The sequence below is a fragment of the Chaetura pelagica genome, unplaced genomic scaffold (genome assembly GCF_000747805.2).
Source record: "Chaetura pelagica isolate M959 unplaced genomic scaffold, ChaPel_1.0 scaffold363, whole genome shotgun sequence".
Classification (NCBI taxonomy): domain Eukaryota; kingdom Metazoa; phylum Chordata; class Aves; order Apodiformes; family Apodidae; genus Chaetura; species Chaetura pelagica.
The window spans coordinates 495,634-506,617 of NW_009952720.1; the positions used below are offsets into that span (position 1 = coordinate 495,634).

General features: G+C 49.4%; 1 protein-coding gene across 1 annotated transcript; it reads left to right on the top strand.

Annotated features, from left to right (window-relative positions):
* Nucleotides 1–1,208: 1,208 nt before the first annotated feature.
* Nucleotides 1,209–10,475, top strand: STX6 (syntaxin 6). Its single transcript, XM_009994628.1, has 7 exons — nt 1,209–1,373; nt 1,903–1,997; nt 3,411–3,473; nt 5,666–5,788; nt 7,027–7,133; nt 8,719–8,813; nt 10,371–10,475. Exons 3-7 carry the CDS (start codon nt 3,414–3,416, stop codon nt 10,445–10,447), a joined length of 462 nt encoding a protein of 153 aa, XP_009992930.1. The 5' UTR covers nt 1,209–1,373; nt 1,903–1,997; nt 3,411–3,413; the 3' UTR covers nt 10,448–10,475.
* Nucleotides 10,476–10,984: the final 509 nt, after the last annotated feature.

Below are 10,984 nucleotides of genomic sequence, written 5' to 3' on the forward strand. Positions count from 1 at the left end.
AAAAAAGGGAAAGCTTGTGTCTCTTTCTGGGCTGAAGTGGAGAGAAGAGAATAGACCTGCTGCCTGCTCTCAGGCTTCCTCCTCTTCCCTGTGCGCTCCCTCCTGGGGCTGCTCATTCAGGTTTGGGGGTGCAGGTGCCCCATGGCATGCCCTCCTTTAAGCATTGACACATCTTTTGCAACAGCAATGCTGGGAACCTGTAGTAACTGGAGCAGAAGAGTAAAGACCCTGCTGTGATGCAGGAGAGGCCAGAACCTACCTTCAGAGGTGAAGGAAATTGGATCTGTCCTGTGCTTTTCTAGCACTGGTTTTCAAAAATGTAGAGTCCACTTTGAACCCTGACAGCTGACTAAAGCCTGGTGGTGTTGATGTGGTGACTCCAACTTCCTCCTGCTACAAAACAGTCCAAACAACCACTAGATTTATTTTTAACTTGAGGAAGAATTTTTTTTTTATTTTTTTTTTTTTTCCAGTTTAAGCTCACACTTAAGAAGCAAAAGGAGGATTTTAACAACTTGGTAAAAAAATAGAGAAGCACCTTCCCAAAAGCTTCACTGCCTAGTAACAAGCTGCTGGTTAGGAAGTTTTCTCCCTATTAATAGCTACACTGAGTATAGCTTAGTTTCTGCTGCCCCTCATGACTCTGATGTTCCTGCTTCACAAAATGCAGCAAGCTGCAGTCCTGGGGTCTGGACGCAGTTCCTAAGGCTTGCTGCCTGGGAACTGATCCCAAAACTGCTCTTGCCCCAGGTTGTATTTTTTTTTTTTCATGCTGAATTAAAATAAACAGTGCTGCATTCAACAGTCTGCCTGGCTGTATTGTGGGGACAGTTCCTGGACATAGGTAGTCAGAGTAAAGCTGTGGAGAGGAATGCAAAAATATTAATTGCCAAAGAGCTGCCTTGTTCAGGCACTGCCCTGGTTTGCCTGTGTGCTACTCAACAGAAACCTTTCCTAAAGAAACAGGTCCCTTCAGTAATAGCTGACCTGGAAGTTGCTGCTAGGCACTTTGTGCTGCAACAAGAGACAGGATTGCCTGCTTTGCAAGTATGGCAAATCCTGGTTTTTACAAAACAAACTCAACGTTGTTTGAAGGAAAGGTGTTTGGGACAAACCTGGGCTTCCCGGGGACTGTCCTGGTGTGACTGCTGCAGAGCAACTGGTGATAATCCCTTCACTTCTCTTTGATCACCCTGGCTGCAGGGAGGTGCAGAAGGCCGTGAACACTGCCCAGGGGCTGTTCCAGAGGTGGACAGAGCTCTTGCAGGATCCCTCCATCGCCACAAGGGAAGAAATCGACTGGACCACTAATGAGCTCAGAAACAACCTGCGGAGCATCGAGTGGGACCTGGAAGACTTGGATGAGACAATTAATATCCTTTCTGTGGTCCTTTGGAGGTAGATAGCTAAATACCACTAAATAACCAGCACTTGCCAGCAGTAACTTTTGGCAGAAGTCAGGACTATTTGGGATAGAATTTTTACATTTACATCACCTCTTCTCAAATCGCAAATGAGAAATTGCAGCAAACGTGCCTTTTTGTCTTCCTCTTGACAAGGTATATTCTCAGATGCTTTGTTCTAGAAAGCCTGTTGTGTTGGATGAATTTGGATTTCTGTGTAGTCAGGCATAGTCTCAGCTGGCTTCTGAAAATACCCCTTTTCCCTTGTGTTCCTCTGAACACTCCTGAAAGCTCCACGCAGCATTGGAGAACCAAGCAAAGGTGCAGGAGAACAGCTTCCTGTTTTTTTCCCCCAGTGTGTCATGCTTGGCTAATAAAATTCAGGCACAGGCAAAGCACGGTGGCCACAGGTCAACCCCTGCTGCAGCAGGCTCGGGGTGGGGGTGCATCTGTGTGTCCCCAGCCCTGCTGACAGGGCCTCCTTGACTCGCTGCCCTACGCATTGTTGAGGCCAACCCACGGAAGTTCAACCTGGATGCGACGGAGCTGGGCATCAGGAAAGCCTTCATCACCAGCACGCGGCAGGTGGTCAGGGTAAGGAGTGTGGGCTTGGGGTGGGAGAGGGGAGGAAGGCAGGGGGAGTGATTAAGGGATTAAAAAAAGGGAAAGCTTGTGTCTCTTTCTGGGCTGAAGTGGAGAGAAGAGAATAGACCTGCTGCCTGCTCTCAGGATTCCTCCTCTTCCCTGTGCGCTCCCTCCTGGGGCTGCCCAGGCAGGTTTGGGGGTGCAGGTGCCCCATGGCATGCCCTCCTTTAAGCATTGACACATCTTTTGCAACAGCAATGCTGGGAACCTGTAGTAACTGGAGCAGAAGAGTAAAGACCCTGCTGTGATGCAGGAGAGGCCAGAACCTACCTTCAGAGGTGAAGGAAATTGGATCTGTCCTGTGCTTTTCTAGCACTGGTTTTCAAAAATGTAGAGTCCACTTTGAACCCTGACAGCTGACTAAAGCCTGGTGGTGTTGATGTGGTGACTCCAACTTCCTCCTGCTACAAAACAGTCCAAACAACCACTAGATTTATTTTTAACTTGAGGAAGAATTTTTTTTTTATTTTTTTTTTTTTTCCAGTTTAAGCTCACACTTAAGAAGCAAAAGGAGGATTTTAACAACTTGGTAAAAAAATAGAGAAGCACCTTCCCAAAAGCTTCACTGCCTAGTAACAAGCTGCTGGTTAGGAAGTTTTCTCCCTATTAATAGCTACACTGAGTATAGCTTAGTTTCTGCTGCCCCTCATGACTCTGATGTTCCTGCTTCACAAAATGCAGCAAGCTGCAGTCCTGGGGTCTGGACGCAGTTCCTAAGGCTTGCTGCCTGGGAACTGATCCCAAAACTGCTCTTGCCCCAGGTAGCAGATAAGTGCTCACTGCCTTGCCCTTGGTGTAGTCCATTCCCAAACAAGCAGGATGTGGCAAACCCACTCTATGGTTCTCTTTTCCTGGCTGAAAAATGCAGGCTAATGGGTTTTGAAGCAGTATCTCACTGTTGAATTCAGAGGTGCAGTCAGAGAGGATGGCCACAGGACTGGAATATCTTCTCCTGTGCAATATAAAACCAGATGCAACTGGGAATAAAAGTGCAGGGAGTTACAGGCTTCCCAAGACCTTGAAGTACATGGCTCTTCCTTACAGTCTATCAATGAGAAAATTAGTTTAATATCCAAATCAATTTTTTTTCTGGCTGTAGGGGAGTAAAATGAGCAGTAAGTAAGGAATATTTTCAAAATATCCCATTGCCATTGATTTGGGCATTACTAAAACAATGAAGCTCAGGGAAGGTTTCTAGAATATCCTTCTCGACTCTTCAAAATTACATTTTCAAAGAAAATCTTCCTTTCCTCACTCCCTGTAAAGAAGCCTTGCTGGGTATAGGCAGCCTTGTAGCACGCTGAAGCTCCCTATTACCTCAGATCCAATGCTGACATACTTCTCCTTTCATTGAACAAACAGGATATGAAGGATCAGATGTCAAACTCCTCCATGCAAGCACTGGCTGAAAGAAAAAACAGGCAGGTGAGAACCAGAAACAGACAAGTTGAGTGAATGCAGTAGCTGTTTGGTACTTTGAGCAAGGAGAATTTACCAGCTCTGGCAGCTGTTGTTTTAAGGTGTGTCTTAAGGTGAAGCTTCCATTTTAACTTGCTTTGAGGCCCCACATGGTAAGGTAGAGGGTATAGTGTTGATCAAAACTACATAAAAGCTGTACTTGGAGTATATGTTCTATCTGTGGTTCATCCCCTTAAAAAAACCTTACTTCTGGGAAGGGGCTTGCATGCTGCAGCCAAGCTCTGTGTTTGAACTGTGCCTGTTTTGCTGACCAGAGAGAGCTTTTTCTCTCAGGCATGTTGCTGCCACCCTCTTCCAAGCCTGTCTCTCAAAGCCATAAGTCAGCTCTCACCATCTGTCTCTGTCTTCAGATCTGGTTGCATACAACTGTCAGTGTTGCATCATCCTTTGGAAAGGGGAATCTCCCTTTCCTAAGGGGGAATAGGCTCAGAATCCATGTCAGTGAATGTAATCCTGCACTCTGCTGTATTCAGGAGCCAAGATATGGCAATATCCCTTCACACAGCTGCCTCTCCTAATAGAGAGCCATGTAAGAAGAGGGAAGAAGCTGAAGGAGTCTCAGGTTGTCTGCACTTGTAACCTAAGGAATAGAAATAGATGCTGCTTGTGCTTCTCCCCAGCTGGCAAGGAGGCTGGTAGGAGATCTCAGAACTGCCTCAGTGAAAGTCAGTGTGCACTTTGTACAATGAACTTACCTGGCTGCATCAGTCTTGCCACTTGTGGCAAAAATTACAAACTACTACAAGCTACTGAGAGGCAAGGGGTGATTCCTGAGTTTGTTAAGGGGTTAACTGACATGCTTGGCAAACACTTGAAGAAGCCAAGTCCCTTACACCACTGCTCAAACAAGCCTGTAGCCATCTCAGTGTTCTGCTGCTTTCCTCTGCCCAAAGTTCCTGTGAGCTGCAGGAGACCGTATTGCCCAGCTCATGTAGCAACATCTGGTCAGGAAAGCTGACTTCCTCTTGCTGTCTTCCTCTCCCTTCTCCAGCCCCTCACCTTCCCTCCAGACAGCAAAGCCAGGGCTGCAGTGGCTTTTCCAGCATGTCTCTGGGTCTGACAGGCAGGGTGGTGCTGACCCTCAGGCTAAGGCTGGCAAACAGAAGCCTTTCTTTGGAAGCAACAGCAAAACTACTGCACCACTTTAAATAATGAGTGGCCACACTTGCCATGAAGAGCAGAGAACCAGGTCTTGCTTGGTGTTTTGGGCAGACAAACCCAGATGTTCCCATGGCTTCCTGTGCTGTCCTCACTCCCACTTGAACCTTTTAAGGCAGATGAACCATAGAGAATTGCCTTTTTTTTAGCTTGCTAGAGCAGCCTGGTCATTGTGTGGCCACTCTTCAAAAAAACTTAAGTTTTCCCCTCCTGCCCACATCCAGAAGCTGTGAGACAAGTCTAGTGACAGTCAGCCTTGCCTCCACGAGTGGGCAGAGCTCCCTAACCTGTTCTAAAGTGCTGCAGGCTGCAGCTCCTGGCCTGAAGGCCACCTCCATTCTCCAGACTTCCTTAGCTGGAAAGCTACCTCTGCTTGCTTTGCACAAGTTTCTCCCTTCAGGTTGTAGAACAGGTGGCAAGTGTAATCTTGTATGCTGGCAACTGAGCAGTGTGCCAGAGAAACAGGTAGCCTGAATCAACCTGAGCATAGAGCACTGCAGTGGTTACAAACTCCGCTCTTTTAGTATCAGCTCAACCAGTGAGATTCTTAATCCAGACTCTCCTATGCCCCTTGTCATTACCAGCACAGTGTTCAGTTCGAGCTGTAGGTATGTTGACACAATATATCCATATACTTCCCAGCTTCTGTGACCTAGCACACAGTGCTGCCTCTTGAGCAGATCTTTGCTAGTCCTTTGTCCTGTGCAGACCTCTTGCATACACCTTCTGTGAGTTGTCCTCCAGCTCTCCTGCTGCTGGAGAGGGACATCTGCAATAACAGGCTGTGGAGACTTCCCAGCCTGGCACTGTGGTGTTGTAGTTTGTGACAGCACTCTGGCTGAGCAGTGACAGAGCAAGTGGAAAAGGATGTTGTGCATGTGTGTACAGGAGTATTGCCTCGTCTGCCTTCTCACTACACCCTGTAGAGAGGCTGTGAGCAGGCACAAGGGCATTGCATAGAGCTCTTTACATCTGTTTAGGTGCTCCTGGGAGAAAGTGGGAATCAGAGTTGGAGCTCTGGAGCTGACAAGTACAGCCGTCTGGACCGTGAGCTGCAATTAGCAAATTCACACTTCATCGAGGAGCAGCAAGCTCAGCAACAGGTAAGGCAGCTGGCACCACATAGACTACATACCTTTGCTTGCCAGATGGGTGCCAGGGGGATGAGGTACAGGCTGCAAGAGCACAAAAAAAAAGAAATCCAGTCCTTGGCTGGTTTAGATCCAGGAGCCTGACAGCGCTCTTCTTTGCTTGCAGCATATACCTGTGCATGCATTTTCTGTACAGCACAGCTTTGCATGCATCTTGGAGCAGAGATTTTAAGGCTTGAGTCTTCTGCCCTGTGCAGGAGGTAGACAAGATGACCTGTAAGATGTAGCACACTATGCTTTAGTACTACACGGACTGCTGAAATCCTTGGAAGAGTAGAAATGCAGCAAACAGAAGAGAGCTTGTTTCTCTTACACAACTTCCCCTGGTTAAAAAATTGAGCTGATGTTTGCTGTTGTTTGTGTGCATCTTCATCAGAACAGGCTAGGAGCAGGGGAGCACGTGCCTGCTTCCTTTTCCTGCCTTTGTCAACATGAGGTTCATGAGAAGGCCTGTGGTGAGGTGCTTCCTGGCACTGGAGGGAGTTTGTCTACAGAAGTGCCCGGGCAGCATGCAGACCCACGTGCAGCAGCCCACCCAAACACAGGCCTTTTAACAGGCAGCTTCTCAGAGGTGACAAACCCTGCTAAAGCTACTGACCCATGACACCTCAGGGCTCAGACAAGTTTTACCTAGTGACTTGAGGAAGATAAATCGATTCAGAAGTAGGTAACTAGGGTAAATCTAATCCTTAATGTGACTGTGTCCTGAAAATGACTTAAAACATCAGCAGACCCATTCCTTTCTTTGACACACTGGGAGCCAGACTTAACTATTTTTGGCTTTAGAAGCTTCAACAGCCTTTTACTCACATTAACCTCTTGTTAGCTGCAGCATGTTACAGGTTACATTTCCCAGGCACAGGATCAGAGTGGCTCTCTGGTAGCTGCTGCAAGCAGGGGGGCTTGCACAGGTTTTCTGACCAGCCCTTTTGGCTTTCAAGAGTCCTCTTGGTGGTCTGGGGTGCAGCAGGGAGGGGAGGAGGCATGGCTGGGCTGAGGCTGGATTTGCAGGGAAGTCAGGACACTGCAGCCGGCTGTGCTGGAGCGTGGTCCTCACTCCCAGTGGCTTAGGTCTGTGTCCAGGCCCTGCAGCTGATGTTGGCTGAGCAGCAAGTATCCATCCATCTGTGATCCAAGCTGCAGGAGACAGCAGAGCTGTAATTGCCCATTTCCTTTCTCTTTGGCCCCAGTTGATTGTGGAGCAGCAAGATGAGCAGTTGGAGCTGGTCTCTGGCAGCATCGGGGTGCTGAAGAACATGTCCCAGCGCATCGGCGGGGAGCTGGAGGAGCAGGCAGTGTAAGTGTGAGACGTGGTGCCAAAAACCCAGTGGGGTGTGGGGCTGGCTGCAACACAGCTGGGGGGTCCTCTTCCCCTGCTAGGGCCTTGAATTTCTTTGTCCCTCAGGCAGCTTCTCCTAGCCAACATTTGATCTTAGGCAATGGAAGGCATTTCTTACTGCAGCCTGCAAGGATCCAGCCACAGTCTCATTCTGCCAGTTCACCTTTCCTTCCCTCTCCTTCTTTTCAAGCACTCCCACTGAGTTATGCTTGTTTGCTTCAGGCAGTACCCAGCAGATGAAGGAGGTGCTATATATAGGGGAGACTGTGTGCTTTCCCACTCCATGGGGTTTTGTGCTGCCCCTGGAGAATTGCTTGACCCAGGAGCTCTCAGCTCTGTCTTGCTGCTTTCAAACATGCAGCACAGAGCTGCTATTGATAGTTAAAGCTAAAAATAACCCTTGCCTACGCAAAGGGTTAAAGGGTAGCTCACAGAGTCATTTGCATCCATCATTTACATATAAATTAGATTTCTTTCCCAGTTCTTGTTCTTTGCAAACAAGCGCATAAGTTTTCAGTTACACAGGCTAACAGCTTCAGCTTCCAGAGGGGCTTGAAGGCTTCATGCCTAAAAACCCTCCTCCTTTGGGAGTCTGGAGGGCTATGTCCTGTGTAGAGTGATGTGTTCTTTTGATGGAGAGGAGGAACTTAAAACCGACCTCCTTTCTGAAGTCTTGCAGCATGAGAGTCTTCTGCTCTCGTGGAAGCAGATCAGTGTGGTGTGTCCATTTCTAGATCATCACGTAAGCCATCAGTGCTTGCTAGATAGACAGCAGCAGATAACAACTGCAAACCAAGTTTTTTAAAACTCTTCCTTTTTCCCCTACTGAGTTGAAGTTTTAACAGGTGCCTTAGAACTCCAAATGAAGGAGAAGCTGTCCTTTTAAACGTGTTGAACTTAACAGTCCTTGCTGGCTGGAGATGATTGGATTGGTACCTTGATTCCAGATGTCCGTGTTTCTCTTCAAGTGGGTTCTTGGCATTGACAAAGCACAGCTTCAGGAAGGCTTTCAGATCCATTCAAGTCACTGTATGGAGGAAGTAGAGGGGTAACATCCATGTACAGCTTAAAAAAGCACCTTAAATGCAATTGCATCTCTCATTGCTGCTTGACACATTACTGGAACAAGATTTTAGCTTCAACTGCAAGCCCTGAACAAAAGAGGATCTAGGTGCCAGCTTGGACTTTAAATCTAACCAGTCTCTGCTAATCACAGATTATAAATGAGACTTTTCCTCTTCAAAAGAGGGAAACCCACACTCCTCACCTTGCAGGGATGTGTAGAGCTTAGCCATGGGCACGTGAGGGGGACCAGTCTGACAGGAGTCCCAAATGGCTTCTCACTTTCCACCCAAGCAGAGTTGCTTCAGCAGGTTTATTTTCCACCTTGGGGGCTTCAGGAGACCAGGCCGTTCCACGTTTCTCTGCTGGGATGTGATAACACTGATCACATCAGTGTGTTTTGAGCAGTGTGTCAGAGCACTGTGAAATCCCCAGGGGACACCAACACTTCCTGATGAGTGCTGTGCTTCTCTGTCCCCAGGATGCTGGATGACTTCTCCCACGAGCTGGACAGCACTCAGTCGCGGCTCGATAACGTCATGAAGAAGCTCGCCAAAGTGTCTCACATGACAAGCGGTAAGTCCTGGGAAGTGGGATCCAGGCCTGGAAAGGCAGAGAGACAAGCCTTAAGATGTCAGGGCTGCAACGTTGCATGCTCCCAACCACCAACAGCCATCCCAGACCTGAGCAGAGGGGAGGGAGCAGCCCTTGGTCCTTGAAAGAGGGGGAACACTTCCAAGCCCTGCAGCTGCTCCTGCCTAGACACTGCTCTGCAGCCTGTCCTCTGCCTTTTGTTTTATTTACAGATGCCTTTCTATTTATGCTGCTACTGCCGTGGTGGGAAAATCCCCCTCTAGATGGTAGGAGGGGAAGCTCAGCAGCTTCCCACTGCTGGAGTTTTCCTGCAGAACAAAAGCTTTCAAGGTGCCATAAAACACTCACAACTCCGCGTGGCTTTCCCTCCCCCAAATCCTGCGTGCAGCAAGCCCCTTCCCAAATCCCACCTGCCCTCAGGCTTGTTGTCAGTCAGATACATCTCTCAGCTGGCAGAGGAAAGAGGAGATTTCTATGCCAGGATGGGAGGCTGAACCCATGAGAAAAGTCCTTATAAGGCTGTGCCTGAGCCACAGGCAGAGCAGACAGGAAGCCAGCAGGCGGGAAGTCCCCCGCCGCAGGGTTGCCTCTCTAGTCCTGGCAGGGCGCCTGGCTGTCACCTCCTCTGTTACCCTTCTCCCCTGGGTGCTTGGAGGAGCTTGTTGGAGGCAGCAGTGAGTTGGGAGAAGTGTTCCTGGTCTGTGGGATTAGACTGATCAGGGTATTTACGTGGTGGTGGAAATACAGCCCTGTTGAGACCATTTGGAGTGCTGAGAGTGCCCTTGGGGTGACCAGTAGCCTAGTGGCAGCATGACCACTGGGCAAATCTTGTGTATCCCCCTTTCCTCTGGGAAAAAGATTGTTGCTGCCTGCTTCTGAGAGCTGTGAAAGAGCATTTCTGCTCCCCCTGGCATGGCATGTGCTGGGGCTGATCAGGAGGGCTCTGCTCTAGGTAGCTGCACTGCTGGCATGTGCCAGCAGCTCTGTCCCTGCTGCAGCACCATTGTCTTGCAGAAGCTTTCTGCCATGGACAGGTAGCAGCTCCCAGAGGAGATGCAGCATTCAGCTTCTGCAGAGCATTCATAGAGCCAGCAAGGTGTAGACATCCAGAGGAAAACTAATTCCTGGCACTCTCCTAAGGGCAACTGCCGCAAATTCGTCCTGGTAGTTTTTACCAGACCCCTTCTTGTTCCTCTAGCAAACAAAGTTACTCCCAAGAATGACCAGCAACACACAGCAGCTCTCTGCTCATTCCTCCTGACCGCTTTTGAACCAGCTTGTCAAATCTGTTAGAACTTGGTTGAGGGGAAAGCCTCAAAATTCCCACAGCTGTCCCCAAACATGGATGTATCCTGGAGGAGAAATGCTATTGCCCCATGGGGTGCAACAGGGCACACTGCCAAAGCAGCTGCTGCTTTGGCATTGTATGGCTTCTTTAAGCTTAAAGTGGGATCCTTGCAGTACAGTGGAGAAGAACTCTCCCTTGATTTTCTTTCCCTGGTAAAGCAGGAAGACTTAGACGCTTCCTTTTCCTTCCAGATCGACGGCAGTGGTGTGCAATCATCATCCTCTTTGTCATCTTGCTGGTGGTGCTCATCCTGTTTTTTGTCCTGTGATGGACTGAACTTCCTCAGACGCCCCCTCCCCGCCCCCTCGCCCCCCCACAGTACGGGGAAATGAAACTCTCACCGTTTCCGTCCGCCCACAGAGATCCCCGGCAAGAAAACCCGCACCCAGCTCTCACCATTCTCCTCTGAGGATCTCAGCTCTGCTGGTGTCTCACCCGGCCCTGGAGAGAGGGGGTGGAGGACTGAAGCTGCCTTCTCCCTCAGGGCAGTACCATCCAGCCCTGGGCTCCAGGTCTGGACCTAGGCAGCAGGAGGGGGGATTCACCCCTGTGCTCCCAGCCCGTGCAGGTAGGACCTGGTTGCTGCGGTCCCGAGCCGGATGGTGACACAGCGAGTCCTGGGAAGGATGGGATGGGGGGGGGGGGGGGAAAAGAATTAATTCAAGGGCTGAGCATTACAAACTGTATTGCCAGCCAAAAGCATTACCAGGAGGAGCGGTGGCATGAAGCCCCAGGCAGCCACAGTGAGGGAGGGGAGCCCTGGCTGAACCCCCACTACCCCACGCTGCCCTCCTCCCAGCTCCCT